General features: G+C 40.8%; 1 protein-coding gene across 2 annotated transcripts; it reads left to right on the forward strand.

Moving 5' to 3' along the window:
* Positions 1-914: 914 nt before the first annotated feature.
* LOC122779447 (ceramide synthase-like) lies at positions 915-23,899 on the forward strand. Of its 2 annotated transcripts, none has more exons than XM_044041804.1 (5): positions 915-1,300; positions 7,891-7,977; positions 10,757-10,976; positions 17,356-17,451; positions 19,888-23,899. In XM_044041804.1, exons 1-5 carry the CDS (start codon positions 1,179-1,181, stop codon positions 20,191-20,193), a joined length of 831 nt encoding a protein of 276 aa, XP_043897739.1. In that variant the 5' UTR covers positions 915-1,178; the 3' UTR covers positions 20,194-23,899. The 2 variants fall into 2 exon arrangements, with proteins under 2 accessions (XP_043897739.1, XP_043897741.1); XM_044041806.1 differs by lacking the exon at positions 915-1,300 and adding an exon at positions 7,635-7,755.
* The last annotated feature ends 1,840 nt before the right edge of the window (positions 23,900-25,739 follow it).

Raw genomic sequence — 25,739 nt, forward strand, 5'->3', positions numbered from 1 at the left:
CAGACACTGTCCAACAAGACCAGTGAAGTCGGGTCAATTGACTTTAAAAGCAGTGCTTACCTGACAACTGATAGTGAGATCTGAAGGCTGATAGTCTCTGTTCAGCACTGACTGATAAGCACGGGCCTGTACAAACCAGGTCAATCATTTAAACAAACATTCTGTTTGATTTTGGCTTCACACTGCTATCAGCTCACTTACAGAAGCAGCAATTTTAGAAAATATTCCTATAATAAATCCACGGCATGCTGTTGATAAACCTCGACTTAACATTCACCATTAAAATTTCAGTATTTTTTAGATTTTATTAAATTAAATGCTAATGTTTTCATGTGTCACTGAATAGGAAAAAGTAAAAATATAAATTGTTGGAGCTGATTTTTGTTCAATATAAGTTTCATTTTAGGTTTTTTTTTAATAAATCATTGTTTGACGTTGTTTGTTGTCCAAACAACAATCCACATTTTTGTATCTTATATACACGATATGTGCTTTATTCCTATTCATATGTATTATTACAATGAATTATCAAAGCAGCAAACATTTTAAAAAGTGGAATAATATGACTTTCAGGATAATCTAATATTCTTCATATTCGCAGATGTGAATGGTACAAAACAAAAGGAGAAAGAGTGTGAAACTGTGAGAGTTGTGAAATAGTGTTTATTTAATGTTTGAGAAAACACTGGATCTTTAATTTAATCATTTTGAACTTATTTGAATGTCTTTGTTTCTTCTTTGTACACTTTTTTCATTATGTGTTCTTTTTTCCATTCAATTTTCTTAATTTAAAAAGAAAAAGTAAAGTTTTGCCTTCAAAATAAAAGGTCGCGATGCTGGTGTTCCTGCGTCGACTACAAATAGTTCCGGGACCGGGTCAGGACTCTTATTTTGACAGTGCTCACAGGACGTGACTTATACTCAGTTACTGTTAACTCGACATTGGCGCTACCGCTGAGTGTACGAGTGTGTGTGTGTGTGCGCGCGTATGTGTGTGTATTCTATGTATGAGTGTGTGAGCTCGGATGGTTAACTGGACTGTTCCCGGCTGAAACGCATCCAAGTCCGGCCGCAAGAAGATGCCTCACTGCTGCGTGTGAACGGCCGAAAGAGTCGGAGGGACGGCAGGGAGAGAGTGTCATCTCCGGGCAGGTTTTAGAGGAAAAATACGAGGCAGGATGTTGCAAGTTTTAGCTTGTGGCGCCGTAGTTTTCCCCGGTCTGTTCTTCGCCTTCAGGAGGATCCTGCCGTGTGTGTTCAAACACTGGAGCGATGCGGACGTGGTGCTGGTCAGCGAGAGGTAACTGTGACTCTAAATGCATCACTTTTTGTTCAATATTAACGCAACTAAATCCACACTGACGTAATGGAGCCGCGGCTCTATAGCATCTGAGCTTGATGCTAGTAACGGTGCTGCTCATTCAGTTAGCTTCTTGAAATGTTGCTTGTTTTCCCCCCCTCTACCTGAGTTTAAATGCATTAAATTGACCTAGTCTTTGTATTTAATCACAATATTTGTCAAGTTATTTCAGCCATTTGGCGTTTTAGAAGTGCCACTATTATCTATTAACGTAATGGTTTTGATTTACTTCAGTCTTATAATCCCTTAATAACCTCTACGATAAGGATGCATGTAGCTTCCTGTGGGCAAATGTCAGTGACAACATATAAATATGACAAAAATAAAGCAAATGTATGGCTGAAGGCAGTGCATAAAGTGGTAAAACAATATGTGCCAGTATGGTACTCTTATCCATATGAGGTGTTTATGTGTCAGTATTACTAAATCATTACACAGTAAAGCATGAAAATCTCCAGTGAATAAAAGACACCAGAGGGTTTTAGTGTGGTTCACAACATCTATTTACACATTTAGTCTGAATTAAAGTTAGTGAAAACTGTGCATAATTCAATCATCCTTAACATTTTAGTCAATGATTTAAACTTCAGGCACACAGTCCAAACTATAATTAAACATTAGTGAAAAATGTTTAATTAACATTTAATAGATATTGTTGTTCTTCTTCTTTCAGCTTCTCCCTTTAGCGGTCGCCACTGCAGATCATCTGCCTGAATAGATATTGTTCTTGTTTAACAATACAAATTCAAACGTTAGACATTACAAACACTAGACTCTCGCGAATATGGGTGAACGTCACGTAGTGCACCCTGACAAATTATTATCCTGGGGCAAAATAATGAATTGGAGAGATAACCGAGTACAAGCATCTTGTGAGAAGTACTGGTACGCACATAAAACTGCCGTTACTCAAAATAGTCAAATTAAGAAGTGCCGGTACTGGCTGGAGGATATGTACATAACTGTTTTGAAAATAGAAAAACTTAACTCAGCTAGTATCAATAATTATCCAGTTTTGCAGAATTTACTGTTTTAGTTTGGGTTCACGAACATTTTTAACATACTCTGATTTTTAGCTTCTGAAATATGAATGTGTTCTAATTGATTTGCTCCTCTGTGAACTGATTATCTTTGGATTGAGGTTTGGAAATCTCATGGTGGATTCCAGCCATCCTTTTTAAAAGCGTAATTTCAGTGTGCACATTGGGAAACTTGGAAAAAAACGACGTTGAAATACAGCGCGAAGTTCTTAAATGTAAATTGGGCAAATCATTAATGATTAATTGATTAATGCATGTAAGTGCTGTGGAACCCGCGTCAGCAAATAAAGGTTAATATGTAGAAGTCGTGTGACTGAAATGTCACCCCAGTTTGCGCGTGGAGTAATAACGTTCCCTGATTTTAGCCAAAGAAATGCTATTTATTCACAGACATTTCGTTCGTACTTTATTTACATCAAGTTGCGACATCTCGTCCTTCTTCTTTGGTTACCTGCACTTTGGCCCCACCTACTGCTTATCCCAGGGAACTAACACCCAATATTTATTTAACATTTCAACAAATTTTACAAATAAAAGCTTCTGAGTGGTATTTTACACCGTTTGTACTAAACGGCTAATTGATGTGATGACAGAATAATTGATATTTAAAGTATTTTTCAGTTTCAGCCAGGGCTGCAGTGATTATTCAATTACAAAATGAATTGGCAACCATTTTGCTGATTGTTTAATCAGTGTTTTTTTTCTTTCAATAATTTCTCTGATTTTCAGCTTCTTAAATGTGAATATTTTCTGCTTTCTTTGCTGAGTCATTTTTGGTTTGTGGACAAAACGGAACATTTGTCTTCAACATATTCGGACATTTTACAGACCAGACAAGTATTTGATTAATTATGAAAATAATCTTTAGTTGCAGCTCTAATATTTTCTCCTTACTTAAATCCAAAGAAAGCAGTTAATTATGTGTTCAAATTTCTCAAAGGGCAAAAACACTTGTATAACTTGTGAAAAGTTGTAACAAATCTGAGCTAAGACATGCTAACCAAATCATGTGTGTATCCTCACAAGCACTGACACTGAAGAAGATTACACAGTGATTTACATTGTATAAGTGTACAGTGAGTCCTGATAGACTTTGTACAGTGAGAACATTTTATCTGTGTCCGCGTGAGTCAAATTGATTTAGTCTCTGAGTGGTGTGATGTGTGTTTGTGTGTATGTGTGTGTGTATTCTGAGAAGTTTCATGGTTTTCATGGTTCACATCCTCTGACATCATTATGTCCTCACATCCACCGGAGAGCTCTTCACTGCTCCACATAGGAAGTGACATTTCTCAGGTTTGAATATTACACCAAATACATGAAAACGGATAGAAATATAACCCACAACGCAATGTTCATTTACAGCCGCTTTGGTAACTTAATATCTCAAGGGTATTGAGCTGCAGAGTAGTAATAATTAACATAGTGCGTGTGTGTTTGTCAGTCAGTGTGACTTGCTTACATGTGCACAGCTCAGTTCAGTGCTCATTTGGACGCTGTCACTCTCGCTAATCCTCCTCTGAGCTTCGGTCAGAGCCGACTGCTGAGTTAGCTACGCGCTGGAAAACACCATGCCCTGCTCCTGAATAAATGCGTCTACTAATTTTGCTAATGCTCATCGAGCAGAAAATGTTGTTCTTACAAGCGTATCAGCCTCGGGGGAATTCACACTGTTTGTTCTCCACCACTAAACTAGCCTCTAATATGGACTGAAGCAGCTCTAACACTCACATCTCAGGCTTGGATTGAGCGAGTTATCGTTTCTTTTAACTTAAAAATTATGATTCTCTGTAATTATCTCAATTTCCTTTATCATTTGAGTTTCTTATATGAGTGACCGAACTTTAAAAAGTGCAACACAAGCGTCAATGTACGGCTGAATTCATTGATTCATATAAAAAAAAAATCAAGCTTTTTCAGCATCTTAAATGTGAATATTTTCCGTAATTTTGGTTTGTTGACAAACCTCATTACGAGGTTTGGGAAATGCTGATAAAAGTTTTTCAACAATTTATTGACCAAATAAGTAGTCAAATAAAATCAATAAATAAATCTGGCGATAGCCCATCTGCGATGTTTAAGTTGTCCATATATACATCTGTAGCTATTTATCAATACTTGGAACCCAGATTTAGGAGGAAGATAGAAGGTAATCATCTGCCAATGAACTGATAACGAATATAACTATCCATGATCCGACACAGTTAATTATGTTCTATTTTCCATTTACTTTATCTGCTTTTTGGGTTTCAAATTGAAACACATTTGATCATCTGGAGACGGGGGACATTGAAACGGTTTATTTACTGTGTGACTGGTCATTGCACAAATCATTAATTTACAGGGCTGAGATGGTGAGATAGTGGAGAAGCACAACTCCTGACTCCACTGCCAGACACTGTGAGCAAACGGTGCGTGTTTTATGAAACGTTCAGTGGGAAGACTTGGTTGGAACGAAAGGGAAGTCGAGGTTGTTGGCCGGCCTGACACAGCAGGAAAGAAAAGACAACATCGCTGAACAAGGCAGCAAAGAATTCTTCCCTTTTTCCCCTCTGCACGCTCCTCACCCCGTCAACCTGAACCTTTCATCAGCAGAGTGAGAGAGAGAGGGGGAGAGAGGTTATTGGCGGCCACACAATGAATGGGCTGTGTAAAATCGGGGTCTTGTGACTGAGTATTCCAGCATACAGCTCTAGAATGCAGTGTTGTGTGGGGGTAAAGTGTGTCCGTGTGTGTGTGTGTGTGTGTGTGTGTGTGTGTGTGTGTGTGTGTGTATGTGTGTGTGTGCGTGTGTTGTGTGTGTGTGTGTGTGTGTGTGTGTGTGTGTGTGGAGTTGAAGGTGAGCGATGGAGGCCAGTTAGCATTTTCCAGCTCAGACCTTTGGGGTTTTCTGGTCATGTGGTCCTTCATTGCTTTGCTGGTGCTGGTTTCGTGGCCACATGCCCAGTAGACACTGGCGTGAATGGTGACCAGGTTCAAGCAGGAAAACCCACAAATCCACTGCTGGGGTTTGTTTTGCCCCACATTATATTACATTTGCCGATGAGAGACACAATATTCGTTATGTGTTTCCATATAAATAGTACCAAGATATACAGCCGATGACCAAGAGGAAAGGACTTGGGACTTGTAACAGGAAGGTCACTCACTGGTTCAATCCCGGGAGGAGCTGAGGGCTGTGCCCCTGAGCAAGCTACTGGTGTGTCATAAGGATGGGTTAAATGCAGAGGTCAAATCACTATCACTAATCGGGGTGTGTGTGTGCAAACAAAAAGTACTATTTCTAACTTACTGTTTTATTTTCGGGCATGAAGCACAGCCCACACCCTGCCTGCCAAGTAAAGGTACCATTCCAATTTGTACCATACTGTACCAAACTGAACCATATCATGATGGAACCCTCCATTTGATCTCCAAATAGATTTGGAGAATTCTTTCCGGCATTTAATACACTATATATTTAAAATAACATGCATAGAATGAAGCTGTGTTTCTCAGTTTATCAAACTGGAAATATCTGGTTTACCAGTTCAAAATAATATTGGGTGTTGCAGCATGCACAACTGTGCCCTAGTCACAATTATTAGTTTAGGTATGAATTGGGTCGCTGTAGTTTGTCACTGTTAAAAAGTTTGTGCAACTATAGAAAATGTGGGAAACACTGGCATGTGGTCTTTTTATAATAATAATAATTACAGACTGTTAACATCTTTACATGGGGAAAGGGAAGGGAATTGCTATTTTATTTGACTTTAGCCGCCTGGTAATTGAAGCAGTATCATGCTGCAGCTGCCAATTTTGGTGTCGTGTACCTATGTGGTCGTACTTTAAATCATTCCGAAACAACATGGCGTGTTAAAGGGGTGACTTTATATTATTGCTGCGGCGAGTGCTGGGGGAATAAATGACATGTTTTCTGATTTCTAAGCAGCTTACTCTCAGTGCTGCCAAGTTGGAGAACAGCCAGCGAGAGAGAGCTGGTCTGAGCAAAAGCAGCCATTCATAGTTTGAATAAAATTGGTGACTTAATTCACCATCCCGTTTAAATGGACAAAAAAACGTTCTGTTGGACCATTAGTGGAAAAAACCTCTAGCAACCCTCTGACGGTACTGGGGTTTTAATTTGGCCATGTGACGTCACTATTGAACAGGTCACATAAGTTTATGACTTGTATACTCTCAGTATAGTATACTAGTATATTAGTATACTCTTAAGATAGATGCCACCTCACACAGTGACATTTCAAATAGTGATGCATCAAGTTCTCCTATGTCACAGGTCTGTTTATAGATGAAGAAAGTCCAGCACTGAGCAGTTGAGCAGTACTAATAACAGGAAGGCTCACTGAAGCTGCAGATCTGACTGGTTGGCTACTTTACCTTAAGGGACCCCTTAAAAAAACAAAAACAAACAAACAAAACAAAAATGCTAAACCAAGCAGTGATCCTTTATATTTTTTCTCTTTTTTTGTTTCAGGTTAATAAGGCTCTCAGTTTGAATGTGGGTTGGACTGTCCCCTTTGGTATTCCTGTGTCTTTGCAGGTTTTTCTTTAGACACTCCAGCTTCCAGGGGCACACGGCGGAGTAGCGGCTTGCCCTGTGTCCATGTGGACGTTCTCCAGGTTCTCCACGGTCCAAAAACATGCAGAGGTTAACTAGACATTCTAAATCGACTGTAGGTGTGAACGGTTCTTCATCTCTATGGTGGGCCTCATTCCTTCCACAGTCCAAAGACATGCAGTCAGGTTCTAAATTGCCCCTATGTGTGAATGGTTGTTTGTCCCTGGGTACACCCATAGCACCACATTTACATTTGAAAACAGCACTTTCAAACGAAAACATTCTGCGTCTAGACGAGTGATTCAGAAGTGACCTGCATCCGCAGAGCAGAGCAGTCGTGTCTGCATCGCATCAAGGTGAAGCTGAAAGTTCTAACAGTACTTTTCACAGCTGATACTCAAGCTGTGGCTGATAAAATCCAGTCAGGAAGTGAACGCGGGGGTCACTGTGTCATCATTTTCAAAAGGTCTCCATTTCTGCCCGTCAAGACTAAAACGCTGTCCCCTTGGTTTTCATCAAATTCGGCGCCAGCAGCCAAACCTCTCAACTTTCATGGCTGGGACGCGCTGGTGTAAAGTGAATGGGAAGTGTGTCTGGAGCAGAATTGATGCATTCATAAACACCTCTTTATGTTGGCCCTGTGTTAGGCTGGTGACCTGTCCGGGGTTTACTGTACTGCTTGAGCGAGGTCAGCTGGGATTGGCACCAACTCCCTGCAAGACCTTTTAAAGTATAAGCATTGGGGATGATGGATGGCTGGTTGACAGAAGAGCTTCACTGATGTAGATTTCTGGGTATTTTTCATGTTGTTTTGTACTGTAGTTGCCCTGAGTGTGTTTTACAAATGTTCATGTATTGGCTCAGTCACTTAACACCATCCTTCTCTCTCTCTCTCTTCCTATCTTTCCATGTGTCTGTCTCTTTCTCAGACTGGTGTCGTCCATCCATGCCATCATGGCAACAACAGCAGGAGTCATCATTGTGTCATCATGCAGGGACAACGTCATTAACGACAGGTTAGACTCCATATCATCAGTCCTCTCCCATGAAACTGTGGTGCTGCTTCACTTTATGTCTCGGAATGGTTCTCCAACACGACTGTGATTGTGTTCTGTTCTTTTACATACTTTAAACAACGGTAATGTTATGTTTCAGTAACTTTAACAAGTGTCTAAAAGGGTCTCACATTTTAATATGTTATCTGCTGCCTTTTTCCTCTCTTGTGCCATATCTTTCCCTGCCTCCATATCAGCCACCTGGCAGCACGTTGGTGTTAGCATAGTGTTCGCCTCCCCGTGCTGAACGTGTGCGAGGCTAAGCTAATGCTAGCGTATTAATCCCACTGAATCAGCGGGCAGCCAGACCCGGGCAGGCCCCGTTTCAGGCTGCTAATCTCCACCACCGTTCCCCTTCATCCACGGGCTTAAATCCTTCACAATGCTGCTCAGTTCTGCTGTCCTGTGATGTGCACATGGCCTGCAGCTTATCACACACATGAGTCGGACCATGAATGCCCTAATACTCCATCACAATCTGCCATTTAATTTAGCCTTCTCATCGGCTGCAGTAACTTTTCAAAGGTGATCCAGTAGTTAATTCTCCATTTTCCACATGAAAACTAATATGTTAATAATATGAAAGCTGATGAGAGTATAGATTCACGCACTCTGCAAACCTGATCTGCCATCATATATCAGTATCACTATCAAAAACAATGTCAGAGATGATCGTATTCTTTTTAAATGCTGCTCTACAGTGTTACCTGAGCACAAAAAGACAACATGGCCTACAACAGTGATTCCCAAACTGTGGGTTGGGGCACACAGATCGGTTTCTGGGAGGTTTAGCTAAGGTCCCCAAACAAATTTGTAAAATCTTCCTAACCTATAACATAAGTGTAAAATTAAGTTGTCATTCATTTACCATACATCAATTTAAAAATGATTTCTTGTGTTACAGAAAGGCTGAGAAAATGTTGCTATGTTATGCAGAAATTGCGATAAATATTGTGATTTGGGTCACGATAGTTTGCCATCTTTAAAAAGTGGGTCTGTCTAACATTTGGGAAACAGTGGTCTACTCCATAAAATTCAGCACTCTTATACAAATATATCCAGCCAAACAAGATGGTTTAATTCCTGTCTTGCTCAATGGCTCCTCTATCGGAATAGATCCTGGTTTGCATGTCTTAATAATAACAGACAGTGTTATTCAACAGACTGAACATAATTATTTGTGTCTGAAAGTGTTATTTTTATCTTAAAGTCCTTGACTGAAGCCGAGAAAAGCTGAGTTGCCAAAAAAACAGAAACAGCGGCAGCCAACCATACAACTCTATTTGATCAGCAGTGAATCAAAAATGTGGCGACGGGTCACCAGGAGCACAGCAAATATACAGCCAAATACATCACACAACTTATAAATTGTGTCGTTCTCGTCGTTATACATTTTGTTTTATTGTGGGTATCGATACAGCACTGGGAATTCTAGTGTCGTTACACACATTTGAACAGTAAAGGAGCAACTGTATTCATAACAGGAATGACTCATGCAGCCTTCATTCCTCCCTGAGCTGTTTGTTGTGCCTTACTGCTCTTAATCTCCACCCTCTGACCTTAAGAACCCAGCGAGAGGTCAGAGGTCACTAGCTCAGCTCTGCCTTGCGGCTTTACTGCATTCTGTCCACATAATTAACCATCACCGTAGTTTGCTTGCTCATTATCGTGCCACAGCCATACGGGCTGTTTATCATACCGTTTGCACATAAGCTTGATTTGCGCATGGAGGCTCGCGTGAAGGCGAGTCGTAAGGTGAATGATGGTCTGCATGTGCAGGGATTAAAGCTCTTTGTCAGAGTGACCCATCACCGTCAATTAGATTCCAGCAAGGGCAGCGAGTGTGGCACCGTGAGCGAATCCTAGCCTCTGTATGCAACTGTTGTACAACATGAGTTATTTGGATGGTGAACCGGTTCGTGGCCCTCACGCAAATAGTCACGTCAGCTTCAGTGTGTATCGCACACTTTAATGTCAAATTCGTTTCCCGAGCTGCCTTCCCGCCTTGTCCACAGTCACTGAATCAGCAGCAACTGGACATGAAGTTTCGTTGAAGGCTTTCACTTCTCACCCAAGAGGATTTTGTAGAGGCTTCTCCAGTTCCAGAACACAAGGTTCAGAGAGCCAGCAGTCACATATAAACATCACAAATACAACAATAGAATCACATTTAAGATCCATGAAGAAGGCTGATTAATGTAAGAATAAATTGTATTTCACGCTGTTTAATCTGCATCGTGAACTGGTTCCTCAGAGGATGATGTGGGTCGGCTATGATGGAGTGTCCTTTTTTTTTTTAAAGTGCCTGACCTGACCTGAAGTCACACCATCACGACACCCTTATGAATTTGTTTTTTTATTATTATTTGTTTAAAAGGAAGTGCCCCGTGCCAGCTGAATTAACAACATCTTTAAGAAAACTTTCAAGTCCACCTACTTCTGATTTATTGACTTTTGGACAACAGCGACCTGGATAAATGAGAATCTACAGTTTTTAAACATGAAAAATCACATTAGGGTGACAAGGGTGAAAGGCAGGACATGTTGCCGGTCCATCGCAGGAGATGGCCTTTCCTTTAGCACTGATCAAAGTCTTATTCTAAGGCAATGAAAACCAACCATCCCAGAGCAAATATAATCCTATACAAACATACATTTGGGTAATTTATTCCATTTCTGCCACTAAATTCTAAATTTGTCACATAATCATGTGTATTTTTTTTGTCCTTTTACTCTTCAGTCACTGGCTGGCCACATACTTCGTCATCTGGTACGGCGTGCCGTACATGACGTACGACATCTTTGCCATGTACCTCAGTCACTACTACCGCTTCCGTGTCAAAGGGCACGAGGACTACAAGCAGCACTCGCTGAGGACCGTGAACTCGTTCATTCGCCGAGAGTTCCTGCTGGTGCTGCATCACATCGCCCTGCTCACCATCCTGCTGCCTGTCACACTGGTGAGCTCACATACACACATTAGCGCCTAATGTATTTTTGGCAGTGTTGCCTGTGAAGTTTTTCTTCTTTTTTTTTTTACCCCGTCAACACCACCAGAGCTCCAGCTGTAGGCGTTAAAAGGGACATATTATGCGAAATCAACTTTTTAACCATTTCAATACTTATATTTGGGACTCTGGAGGCCCTACTAGTCCTAGGAAATAGGGTATAATATGTCCCCTTTAAAGACTGTGGTTGTCTCTTTGTTCATGTCACTCGGCCTCTACTGTACCTGTGACACCGCCTTAGATTAACCAGTTCTCTATTTAAACGGCACTAAATTGTTTATGTTCTACACAAGATTAACCTCAAAATCTCAAGGGTTTGGACTGCTTTCCATTAGAGATGAGCCAATATGATGCTTAGCATCAATATCAGTCTGATTCTGGTCATAATCACTGGATTTGATATTGGAAAGAGAAAAATTAAATGAAAATCAGCAGCAGAATTTGAGCTGAGTCATGCAGAATACTTGAATATTTGGACACTGAATCATGACTTTGAAATGACTGTAGGTGATAAATGCATCAGCACAAATGTTAGTGGTTCAAAAGGCTAAAACAGAAAGTCAAATGTCTGATATTAGTATCAGTAAATACTCAACGTTGTGACACAGGTATCGGACATGAAAGAGTGACATTGACCCGTTCCTTCTTGGATAAGAGTTTATGATTTTTTATCTGGTCGGTGTTTTCCATTTTTGTTTTGTATTTCTTTTGTATCACTTTTTATCTGTAAAGCAGTCATTACGGTACAAAAAAACCCCCCGGCCTGGCGAGAGCTGAAAGTCACCCGTCATAAATAATGTGTCCTGCATTCTTTTGATACTGTCCACTGCCAGTAATGCATTTTTAGTGTCTACTGTAATGTAGTCCATTTCTTTTAAATCAATCGCTGCCTATAACTGCATTACCTCCTAACGATTACTTCCTAATAGTTAAGTGGCAACAGAAAATAGACATGGCTAAAAGTAACAGTCAAGTCTCTGCAGTCCATGGTTCAAACTGTACAGAAATCTGAATCAGGAAATCTAGAAATATCTGTATTATTATAATTCAGGATTCCTGTGTACAACCACACCATTTCACCATTTTAACTGCATGTTCAAATTCATCTGAACTGGCTATATTTAATCACGATTGTCACTTAATGGAAATGACATTGGTGGCACCTTAAGGTTTAGTGTCTTTGATAAGCTATTTAAACACATTTTGTATAATTCCTCATGAACTTGGTTAAGCTCTGGCTGTGAAATTACTTTTATTCAATAAATGGTACTATCTCACAGATTCTCTGTTGTCTGTTGTGGGAGGAAAGCTTTACATTCCATCTTGTCACTTCAAAGCAATAACAAGCCTCAAAGTAGTAAACAGCAGAAAAAGGAAAGGGAACAGTAAGCTATTGATTACTTTCCCGGAACAAATAGCAACTAATTATGTTTATTATTTATGTTTTTAAGTCCTTATATTGTGTATGTGTTGTAATACAGGAAGAGGGAAAAAAGAGAGTAAAAAAACATGTTTTTAATTAATGAATATGCACTTGGTTGCTATACGAGGGCAAAGCAGGAAGCAGGCAACAATAGAAGGGCAGTGCAGCGCTGAGGGCCACGATGACCTTTATGACCAGCGAATTGGAAGTGCACTGAACTGTTAAACCCAAGTTTGAGCTGCAACGACGTTCATACGAGTTCATGCAGATGAATAGAGTTTTTATTTGTTAAATGGGCACTAAAACTTGCATTTGTTGTTTATTCATTACCTGTTTTGTGTCTTGCAGACACAAATTTGATGAAACAGACAATTGATGTTGTTTAATAAGGAGTTACGGAAGTTTCAAGCATGTTCTTTTGCATTATTTGTTATGATTATGTTTTACCAGATGTAGGAAAAACTGCCTTCAACCGGTCTCGTTTCCACATGTGTGAAACGTAGTCGTTCTCCTCCCCACGTTGTATTCCAGGTTAGCAGGTCAGGTGCAGTAGAAACCCAGCCTTTTGTTTTTGCAGTTGCAGTCGTTGGCAATACCAGATCACATTACTCTACATTATTCAGCTCCAGCTGCTGTCAGTCCTCCTCACCACTCACCAACCCCTCACTCCTCTTTCTCCTCCTCTTCCCTCACTCATCAGCCTTTTTTTGCCACTCTTGCTTTACCTGTGTGATGCATGAGCTGGTCGAGACTTACCCAGTCAACTATTAGAACAGAGAGAGAGACTTGTAGAAGGTTAAAGACCAAACCATTCATTATCAGTTAATCTCTATGAGTTAATCAATTTTTTGGTCTATAAATGTGTTAAAATTGTTGATTCACATCCTCAATCACAAACGTTTAATAAATAGTTTCAATTTTTTTTAATAAATAAAAATAATGTATAACATATCAGAATAGTCGTAGTATTAGAGTAATTAGTACCCTCCTTCTCTAAGTTGTTTCTGTAGACTTGGTTAAGGACAATTTCAATAACTTGTTTTAAAGAAGAAGAAAAAAACCCACCTTAACTGATTAGTCGGTTATAAGCATGGTCGATGATTAATTTAGTACTTAGCTGTGACAGTTGAAGGGTTCAGGTTCTGTGCATGATCGGTTACTGAGATACTTGGACTGAGCCAAAAGTCAAAATGTCCACTTAAGCCTTGGTGATAAAACACTGACCACAATCATTGCTGTATAATTAATGTTATAACAAAGTTAATGTTTACTTCATGTTTTTATATATATATTTATTTTACCGTATCTGTGTGGAATATTCTGCCCTTAAAAACTGCAATTCAGTGGTTTCTTCCACAGTTGGTTGATACTGATAATATCATAGTGCTTATAGTCTTAAGGTGAATCTGATATTAAACCAGTTATGCTGGTTGCCAAACCCTGAATTTTTGTTTACACACAGGGAGACACCAGTTGAAAATGGAGATCACTGTCTCGGGGTGAAATATTTTAACCACAAGTGTCATTTATCAAGTTATGTTGAGCTGAGTTCCATATAATTATTTCTGTATGTTTTGTTTTACAACAGAATGAGTTTTGCATCATAAATACTTTGGAAATTGTATAAAATGTCATCACACAAATGCTTATTGCAACATTATTATTGCTTTTGACCAGACTAGACACTCGGTGGCCCTCAGGTCATTTGAGTTTGAGACCCCAGTTCTAGATTAAGAGCCATATCTGTCCGTAAATGCAGTGAACGTGTGTCTGACGGTCAACAGTTCTTTTGACAGGCTTCAAACCTGGCAGGTGACTGACTAAGGGCACCAGAGTGAAATTAAAGAAATGCAAGAAAACAGGTTACGGGTGCTGCACTCGTAAAACCCTGAGTTTTGGAAAGAATAAATAGAAAAGTGATAGCTTTTAGAATCTCAATCAAACTAATATCCAAAGGCGTACAAGCTCAGATTGCAGCCACCGCTCGTGAGATACGTTGAATATCAAATCCGGGAGCATCCTTGTTCAGGTGTCATCTGTAAATACAACCATGTGGAAATTGTGAGGCAGACCCACAACACCTGAGGGGATTATGATGTCACACCTGAAGTGGGAATACTACAGGATGCACCAAAGGCTGTTTTAGGACAATGGTAATTAGTCCACCGTCACCACCTGCTCCTTATAGTATTTGTTCCGCGTACACAGCTTTTTAACGATCTGCATTGCAGCTGCACAGTGATACATGTGAGTGACTTTACGGCTTTACTCGTAAAATCATCACATTTGCACATTTGCTTCTGTGGGTCATAGCAATTTAGAGCACGTCATTGGACAGTCGATGGACGTCGGACACAAATGGGGCTGAACAATTAATTCTGAAAACCTAATTTGAAAGGAAAATGCACTTAGCACATCACTATGGATACAATATTATCTTTTTTTTCAGTGTTCTATGTTTTTTGCCACTGCAAAAAAACATATTGTCAACGTCTGGCTCTGTCAAGCAAAACTTATCGGAGAGACGGAGGGAAAAACTGATATTGATCAACTTCCTACAAGATTTCATCCTTGTGTTAGGGTAGCTGATGGTGTCTCACTCAGCAGTCCTCTGTCTTGTTTTGGATTCGTAAATTCAATAAGCATCGATCCGCAGCTTGACTTCAAACATTATATCGCAGCTTTAATTTAGGAAATTAAGGCCAAATCAATCAGCCGTGGATGCACACAACCACTAAATACGCTATAAGAGATCTCAGCGGCTGCAGGAGCGTTTGGTGTAAATGTGCTACATAGTAGAGAGTCAACACTCACAGACATCTCATGTTGCAGTGATAGCATTCAGGCGGAGAAGTGCAAAGGCAAGCAAAAAGCTTTTCCAGCAGTGTATGTCGATGATTAATATCTGTTTCAGAGGGGAAAAAATCGGAGGGAAAGGTAAAGATTAACTTGTGCTTTGCACAACATCACCGACACATACAGTACAAATGTAACACACACGGCTGGGGGTGTGGGGGGTGGTGGGGGCAGGTTGTGGTAGCCAGGTAGTTTGTGGAGCGTGGTGGTGGTGTAATGTTTCCCCTCTGTGGTCTCAGTCATTCTTTCACGGGGCAGATGGCGAGGCCACGTCTGGAGCCGCTCATGCCTTATTCATTGTCGGCACACAGCGATGCTAGACTACCGGACAGTGCTTTTGTCAGGAGTCTCTTTATCCATCTGGACCGCCTCACCTATTCTAGGACGGCCTCTCCAACCACACATCACCACCACACCACTGGTCAATATTTGAAAGCTTCAGTTCATTACTAATGCAGAGGACATCGCTGCCTCCTCTGGTCCATCACTCCATCTCTCCCCTGCCTTTTATCTCGGCATGAAGTTGTGGTGGAGTAAGACGTCTTCAGTTTAGGATTACATGCTCAGTCCAATATGGACATGTGGCTGCAGGCTGCAAACTCTAACCCCAGAGCACAGTACATATTTGTACTTTTCTCCTTTGTTTAAGAGATTAACAAACCTCTGTTGACTCTCTTAGGTTTTTATTCATCAACATAGACTCGCAAACGGTCTGCACACCACACGCGATTTTTAAAAATAGAATTGAGAGCTGGTGTCAATTCTATGAAACAAGATTGATGTAATTTCACATCCTACACCAATAGACCACATTTAGTTCAATTCAAACTTTAGACTCACAAGAGGCTCAGTCGCAGATAAAATACCATAGATAAATAAGAAAAGGAGATGGTTGTAAAATGTCACATGATTAAACAAGTACAGATACAGGCTATCTCGCAAGTGTTTGCTTTACCTGGATGACAACGGACCCTAAGAAAGGACTTCCTAAGGCTGCAACTATTATTTTCACTATCAGTTAATATTATTTAGTTGTCTTCTTTAAAAATGAAGTTGTTTGATGCATAAAATATCAGAAAATTGTGCAATGTTTTGAAAAATGCCTCGTGTTTTTTTTCCCAAACCTCGATTGGAAACCGTCCTCAAATGTCTCCATGTTTAAATTTACTGTCACAGACCAGTAAAGAAGCTAAAAATATCCACATTATGAAGCTGAAATCAGATAAATTAATCTATTTTAGACCAATTTTATTGATTATGAAAATAACTGACCACTTATCTGTTGGTGCTGCATCTGTACCAAACCTGTTTGTGGGTCCGAGGTTGTTTTAAAGACTTAATTTAAGCTAACTAATGCAGCACACATTCAATATGTGTCTGGTTATTGTCTATTTTTGTGTTTGAGATTAACGGGCTGATAAATCAAATATCTGTTGGAGCACCACTGTGGGGCAGGGGTGGCGTTTTTTGCCATTTCTTCTGATATCTCTTGCATTTTTGCTTATCCATACAATGTCAGAGTCGGCACGGCACACACTGGTGCTGTTATGAATTCCCCTGGCAAGTTTGAAGCCTGTCAAACGGCAACTGCAGAGGAGATCAACACCTCCATTGTTGACTGAGGCAGACTTGTTTCAGTGACAACATTCAAGTTTGCACCAAACCTTCAGTGTGCTGCTGTTGGGGCGGGCTGTGACTGCACAGATCCTATTCTGTCACGACAGATTCACACTGACGTTTCCTCCCTCAACTATAATAGAGCTGGTAACTGAAAGCCTTAATTCATGTCGTGTTTTGTTGACTGTTTCAAATTGGCTTCACAAAAGGGAACCAGCAGTTGTGTGAACCAGTTTCATTTGAGTATATCACACATTATTTAAACTTAATTAAAGCAAAAGGTTTCTGAGTGTTTTTGATGACGCTGCTCTGTGTCTGTTGATATCTCTTGTACTGTACCACGTCCAGCCGTCGTCCTTGAACGTCAGCTGTGTTTGTTTCCATGCTCACGTTTGTTTGCTCACACCGCGTGCTCTCTGTTTGTCTGTTCCTCAGTTCTTCAGAAAGGACCTCGGGGATTTCTTCATCGGCTGCTTGTTTCTAACAGAGCTCAGCACTCCCTTTGTCTCCCTGGGGAAGATACTTATTCAGGTGAGACGGAGCAAACGTGTGCGTACACCAGACATGGACCAGGAAGTCATACATCTGTTTAAAAAATCTTTTCCTTTTTTTTAAAGCCATTAACAGTAGAAATACTGTGCGGTAAGGCACCACAGGTCAGCTACCACATGAAATGTGACCAATGACCAATCATTTACTGGACAGACATTACATTTTCAATCATAGCTTAGCAACCATCACCATGCAGTGCTAGTGTGTGTGTAAATAGTGCAGTCTTTTCATATCTTAACCACCACCAATGAGCTTATTCTATCACGAAATGAGGTTGTGGGTTAATGGCGACTCCCCTCACTGAAGAGAATCCAGGTCTCGACACATAAGCTGTAGCTCTGTCCCGCTGTGTTTCAAGCTCCCGTGTGTCGAATCTCTCAGTCGCTCCGAATGAGACTTAAATATCAATATTAGGAGCCGAGGACGCCATTTTGGAGATTTTACAGTAGCCCACAATAGACAAACTAAATGTCTTTTGAGTTTTGTCCCTAACGGAGAGCTACTTGGATTCTCCAACACACTTGGAAGGGAACGATAAAGTGAGGGATATTCAGCTCCAACACGCTCAATCAAACCTTTTATGCTTTGTGTCAAAATTCACCAGACTTTTCCAGAAATTGAACACTCTGCTCTTGTCCAACCACCAGTGTGACCCTGCTTGATTCTTTATGCCACTTCAAAAATGCTGTATGTCGTCACCTTTCTGTAACAGGTGATCGTAAAATGATATTAAAGACTGTTTTCAAGGGTCTTTCCCTTTAAAGGTCAACTGGAGCAGTCGCACCACGGAGCTAACATCAGCTTGATTAACTGTGTGATTTAATCTCAGCCAAAATCTCATGTCACTAAGGTGTTTAGTCAGTGAATGATAGACAGAGGCACCAAACTCATTCATGTAAGTCTGTTATTTGTACGTTTTTTTTTTTTTAGGGTTGTAACAACATCGAAACTTTATGATAATAGCGTGAAATAAGTCCACAGAGAGACATTTATTGCGCTGTTGTGATGGTAACTTGTGCGCTGTCTACTACTACTACTACGCAAGTAACTACTCATCTGGGAATAATGCTAGAGCTAAACAATAGTTTAACCCACTGATTCCCAAAGACTACACCAGGGCTCGGCCCACAGATGGGTTTTATTTGGGTCCCTAAACAAATTTGCTGTATTTCTCCAACTTTTTAGTCGACATGTGTTTGTATCTGTTTCAAATAACATGCATAACGTGAAGTTTTGGGGAAATTATGATATAAATGAATACAGATATTGCTGTAAATGAGTCGCTACATTATGCACAAATGTTGCTTCAAGACAAGCAGAGAACACAAAGGATCATGGGCACGTGGTGTGGCAGTTTTGTAGTTCTCTATTCCGTCTGCAACAAACCAGATGACCTTTCCTCCACAAAGATATTGCACCCTCTTTTGTTACTGCAATGTTTATGTACAGTAGTATATGTATGTATGCTGTGACCTTAAGCCATCAGCTAGCATCACAAATCCATCCGTGCAGCCTCTGCTCAGGTGATGCAGTGCATTGTATCAAAATAACCCACCTCCATTTAATCAAGTTACTTGTCACTGTACCATCAATAATTAAGGCGAAAGAAACATTCGGCTAAGAGTCTGTTTACGTCCTCGCAGTCAGCGCCGTCATTGGTTCTGCTCACGTACTCGTACAGTGGCCATTACATCTCAATACTTAAGACAAGCACATATGTTTGGTCGAAGGCAGTTTGTCTCAGAGAAGCAGGAGTCTAAGAATAGAAAGAGCCTTAATGTGTTCCACTGTGAAGTCAGTGGACCGTGTGGGCTTTCACGTCTTTACTGACATCTGGTGGCGGCAGAGTAGAAGTGCAGAGCTGAAGCTCTCTGTCTTTTTTTAAAAAAAAATGCTGCCCTCCTTTGGACTGGATCAGCACAAACAAACGACTGCCGCACAATTTCACTGCTGTGTGTGAGCAGCAGCAGCAGCAGCAGCAGCAGTGCTTATCCCTCCGTTCTCTCAGCGCTTCACCTCCGAAATAAGATGGAAATCTTTGTAATGAAAACAAAGACCTGGAATTATTCATTTACTTCAATGTTACAAGGCGAACATGATTAATCATGTTCATGATTAATCATGTTCATGTAACATGATTAAAATGTTGCTAAAACAATGGGAAATAGAGTGATTAAACACAAAATATATGAAGGAATGAAGAGGTTTTGTGTTTTTTAACGAGCAATCATCTCAACACACAAACTCTGACCCACGAAACAAGCAAAAACCCAAACCAGATCACATTCGACTGGATATATTTATGCTCTGTACATCGATACAAGATCAAACTTAATGATTCAAAGAGTGTCTAAGTGCTACTTTAAAAGGGTTTATTCATCCACCCCTCCCTGTTATGTTCTTCTCCTCCACCAGCTCGACCTTCAGAACTGCTGGCTGCACAAGGCCAACGGCGGTATGGTACTGTTAATGTTCTTCATGTGCCGCATCGCGCTCTTCCCCTACATGTACTGGATGTACGGCCGCCACTACGGAATCCCGCTCTACAGCGTGCCCTTCCACCTGCCGCTCGCCACCAACCTGGGCAACTCGTGCATCCTGGCGCCGCAGGTGTACTGGTTCGTCCTGCTCTGCCGGAAGGGCTACCGCCTGTACAAGCGCAGCCGCAGTCCCGCCTCGTCCCCCGTGGTCACGGTCACTGACAATTCGAAGGACGATTGATGTCCACGTCACAATGTTCTCGCTCGAACCGCACACTCGGCTACTAACGCAACTACTTCTCCGAAAGCACTAGTTGACTTGAAGGTTTTCAAACCCCACCATTGTACTGTAGTACACCAGGACTGCCTACTGTGGTCCCACAACTCCTGGGCATTTTTCCGCACACGTTAATTCCTCTGTTACAAATCTGCTGCCTACGTGGACCTTTCCACCCACTGTATTCTGCTACTGAAGTTTGATGATTTGAGTGCTTTTTGGATTTTGGGACTAGCCTGGACCTCGTTGAAGTTCCCCCCCCCACTCCTCCTGCATCTGTCCACGTCCTCAACAACTGAAGAACGGTCACTTTTGCTTCATTCATGGACAAAAAAAAACAAAACAAACAACTTGGAATAAAAGATCCACAAACTGAAGAGGAGCTTCGGTGGACAGACATCTTATCTCTTACACCTTCTGTGTTTACAGCTTCTGCTGATTTGGAAGGTCTGTTGCAGTGCGTGTGTATGTTTGTGTGTGCGTGTGAGAGAGAGAGCGAGAGCATCGGTTAAAAGGTGGTTGTATTTATTTTTAAGGTTTTGTTTATTTTCTTCTTTTTAATGTGTTGGATTATTATCTTTCTCAACCATTCACTCATCGGGACAGACGAGAAGGATTTGGAATAGTGGCGGCTGCAAACTCAGTATTAGCAGGATAAAATATGAAGTGTATACCTCACCTCATCCACATCTAAGGAAACACTTAGGTTTCTTAATACCCATTAATGTGACGTAGTGTTAAAGTCTCGGCCACGTTCATTTAGTGTGTGGTTTCCCCACACGGCAGGCAGCGTGCCGCCATGGCAACAGTCGCCACATTCCTCACCGCAACACCCAGCACAGATTTATGCTCCTTGTTCCTTTTGTTTCCATCCAGGGAGCGACTGTTGCTCTGTATATATATGAAGTGTATCCACCACAAATCAATGCCGCGTTAATGTTCACTCGAGCTTTAATTACACTTTTAAATGAATTCAGCGTGGCGACATCCTTCAGCGTCAGGGCCGGATAACGGTGGCACCGTCGCGGGACTCCTGAGCTGAGCCTAACCCTCAGTACGTTTGTTTTCTTTTGCTTCAAAAACATCCGTGCTTGATACCGTAAAATTTCGCCAGTAATTCAAGGCAATCCCAAATTCAAATTATGTGTGTATGCGTGATTAGGACCTGCTATCGCTGCTGATTTCCTCAGAGATATTTCTGCTTTCGTACCAATTTAGCTTTGTTTTCAACAAGATTTTCACAGAACTAATGTTGCAAATTTTAATCTAAACTCATTAAAAATATTAATGTTAAAATACTTTCTTTTTTTTTACCCCAAAGTAGTTACATGCATGCACTTTTCATTGATTATGACCACACATCATTAAAAACCTTTAGACACTTTGAAGTAACGAACAAGTCGTCCAGCAGAGGGTGCTGTGAGCACAGCTCGACCCTCGTTTCTCAGCAGAAGAAAACGATTGAAAAGCATTTGCAAGAAGTTCTGGTTGTAGTTCAACACCTTAGACGGCAAAGTGAACACTTTAAGTTTGACCGGGCGACAAACATCAGAACCATAATTGTGTCCTTTGGCAGTTGTGTTTTTTTCTTTTAGTTTTCTCCTGTGGAAATCAGTGGGATCTGCTCGTTGGGAGGTGACGGGGACACGTGAATGCCTCATGTTGGACAAAACACTCAGGGCCAAGGCCAGAGCAATAAGGCGATCAGTGACTCACCAGGACAAAGTGATACAGAGGATTTCAATTTATGAGCAATTATCCACACAAAAAAATGACGATATTGGGAGCAATGATTCCTGAACTACATCTGTAACTCTTTAAAACTGTCAATGTCGGTATCACTTTAAGTTCTGCAGGCCTCAGATATTTATACGCACTTGTGTATCAGGTGTTTCACTGAGCGTTCACACACACACACACACACTACTGTATATACGTGACACTTATGACAATTACATCCCGTTTTAAAACTTATATCTAGATATAACCATACATTGAAATATCGTTTTATTTTTTAAATATGATTATTATCATCATGCAATATAAGATTGTTTGCGATTCACAGTTGCATAAAGACATTTGCCGTAGAGTAGCGAGTTCCTTCATATCAAATATTCAGTAGACCATGTTATTTTCGGCAGAGTTTGCCGATTTATCTCCTTAGACCACAATTCTCGGTTGTTACAACGCTAAAGTCGAGCCATATCTGCGACGTATTTAGTTTGTTTTTCATTTGTGTTTTGGTGGAATGTGTTTTATTTTCACAGTACGTTGTTGCTTCGCATTAGATTTTGCAGTTTGACAGTGAAGCTGGTTTTTGCTGCAGTGGTTAGCACTGGTACATGACGGTAATAGGACGTTTGTTGGGTTATTTTAGGGCTCCAACTAATGATTATCTTCAAAATCTTTTCATCCGTTGATTGTTTTTTTCAATAAATCGATGAGTTTTGTTCATAAAATGTTAGAAAATGTAGATCAGAGTTCACCAAACCTGGAAGTTTTAATCATTTCTTTGTTGTACGGCGCAAAGACACCGGAACATATTCACATTTAGGAGGTTGAAACGTCAGAGAGCTTGTTTTATTTATTATAAGAAAACACTCTGTGTGATTAATCTATCACCAAAATAGTTGGCGAGTAATGTAGTAAATGAATGAATAATCGTTGCAGCCCTAGTTGGTGTGAATCCAGGTGGGTCTGGGCCCCGGCTGTGTTAAATTTGCATGTCCTCTCTCTGTGTCTGCATGGGTTTTTATTCCAGGGCTACTTCATTTCCCCCCCGCAGTCCAAACATGTGCAAATCGGGGTCAAGTTAAATGTAGAGAGCGAGGTTTGAATGCAGTGAGTGTAAATGGTTGTCTGTGTCGGTGTGTTGGCTCCGCACTCTGCCCGTCGCTTGTCGTCGCCGTCGTCGTCCCCCCGACACATCTGCAAGTCCACTGAGGTCATCGTTTACCCACGGAGCTCTGTGGCTGTGATGACTTTCCCGGACAGTTTTTTTTTTCTAGACACAGAAAGAGTTGGTAACCATGGACGCGTGCTCGGGGTTAAGCAAGAGGTCAAACCATACAAGGATGTACAGTCGTTTGCGAACTCCCGGCGAGAAATCGCTGCTACTGGAATGGATTGTGGGAGACGCTAGACTGAGGTGGAGCCTCCTTTTTAGACACAGGGACGCCACCGTGCGACAAAACCTGAGTATGGAATAGATGGATTATTACTGTTACTGTAGTGGACGAGTGCCGGAGCATCACCGGGGCAGCAGAGGTTGGGCTGTGGATCCGTTGAGGACAACCATGGGTGGGGGTAGTGCTATCTGGGCACAAGTTAGGGCTCCATCAGCCTGGGCAAGTGTGTGTGTGTGTGTGTGTGTGTGTGTGATGTTCAAAGACCCCGAAAAACACCCGATGACCCCGGGGGAAATCGCCCCCTCTCTCCCAAAGGACGTGTCCAGATGGATGGAGACGATGTATGTAATGTAAAAAAAAAAAAATAATAATAAAAAATACATCTTTGAAACAAACTACCAAGCTGTCAACAACACGTCTGACACGTACCCATCACAAAAATCCCCCAAAAAATAAAAATATCATGCTCCCGACTGTGTAGCAAAAATATTCTGCTCCCTTAAAGAAGAAATAAACGGCTCATAACATGATTTCAGTTAAAATGCTGTTACTGGTTTTTATTTGACATGTTCACGACACATTGATGTGATATTTCGGCTGACATCCGTATTCAGCCAGTATCGTGTGAACTTAGAGTGGAGAAGTAGCCACTCTGTGGACAGGAAACATTCAGTTTAAAAAGATCCCGAGCCTTGTGACGACGATCTTTGTTGTCGCTGTGGATCGAGAAACGGGGCGAGTCCTTTTTGTGTCTTCCGTGTAGACGGACGGTTTGTTTGCCGGCCAACAACAGGACGATGAGCGAGTGAGGAGGGATGAGCGGCTGAATGATGGGCTTGTTTGTCTGATTTGGCTGAAGTCCAGCAGAGTGAAGCTTGGCCTCTTTTGTGTGCGTGGTTACTGGAAACATCCCGGGCCTCTTTTGTTCTGCTCCCAGCTCAACTTTCCCACTCTTCTTTTATTTTGTTTTTAATGTCCTTCCATCCCACTGTGTGTGTGTGTGTGTGTGTGTGTGTGTACACTGTAAAACAACACTAAGTCAACCGTCTCCACCGCTCGTCACACTATTCAACTTTTCATTTTTCTTGTTGTTATACGAGACTGAACACTACATTATCTGTCCACCTGCTTCCTCCATTGTCCTCGCGTCAACTCGCCTGACGCTCTTTACTGTCACAGCAGATTACAGCAGAGCAGCGTGAGCTTCAGCCTGCTCTCTGCTGCCACCTGCTGTCAGGATTATACGCTTGTCCGCTCAGCATTTTACAGACTGAATACCCTGTAAAAACTGACATATGGCTTTTTCAATGTGAATATGTGACACTTGAATTGACTTTGAAAAAGTCCTTTGAAAAGGTGTAACAGCCTTACTTCCAAACCAAAACTGCACTTCATTCTGGACTTTTATTTCGACAGGTCCGTTTTGCATTCATTATGGAAGCTGTCAAAAGTGACCAAGGAGATTTAACAGCCGTCTCCGGACAAAAATAGAACATTCCTCCGTTTTTCATTCACACTTTATTTGATCTCTCATCGTGAATCATTTTCTGATGTCTTTTTAAACATTAAACGGACACATTTGCATATCTTTAAAGTCAGCATGACAAACTTGAGTATCTACAATACAAATATGAGCCCAATACGATCTCTCTTTTTTTTTTTTTTACAAAATTAATCATTTCCTCTTTCTTTAATCGCAAAATAAGTCAACATAACTCTCTCACTTCTCGTTGGCAGTGATTGTTTGTCTTAGCAGTTTGTGCTTAATGAAGGATTTATGTCATATTTAGGGTTTTTGGATCATGTGTGCTTTTACATTTTCCCTTTTTTTTAATCGACATTTGATTCAGTCATTTGGACTGAATGTTGTACAGCTGCTGTACGACATTTTAATTTAATTTAATTTAATTTAACTGTGTATTACAGTGTGATTTTAAAGACAAATCCACTTCTGACCTGACACTATGGTTCTGTTGAGAGGAGTAAAGAATCACTTAAAGCTTCATTTCAGACACAAAGCACACATGCATTTATACATATACATATATATATATACACACATATATATATATATATATAAACACCGTTCATTCCATTCTTAATGGAAAGTCTTAATTTCAAGCTCTCTGCTCAAGGTTTGATGAAGTTGTTGGGAGGAAGTGTGTGTGTGTGTGTGTGTGTGGTGTACGAAGCTGAACTGTGAGAGACAATTATGAAGAAGGATAAGCTGATTCACTTCTAAATATACCGTCTGTGTGTTTTAAAGCCTTTGGTTTTTGTTTTTTTAATCTTCTGAATAGTGTTTTGTTTTTTTTCTTCTATTTATGCTTTTCTGACATGGCTTGTGATACTTTAACTCGCAGGGGTTGGTAAACCAAAGAT

This window comes from Solea senegalensis, linkage group LG13 (genome assembly GCF_019176455.1).
Source record: "Solea senegalensis isolate Sse05_10M linkage group LG13, IFAPA_SoseM_1, whole genome shotgun sequence".
Lineage (NCBI taxonomy): Eukaryota > Metazoa > Chordata > Actinopteri > Pleuronectiformes > Soleidae > Solea > Solea senegalensis.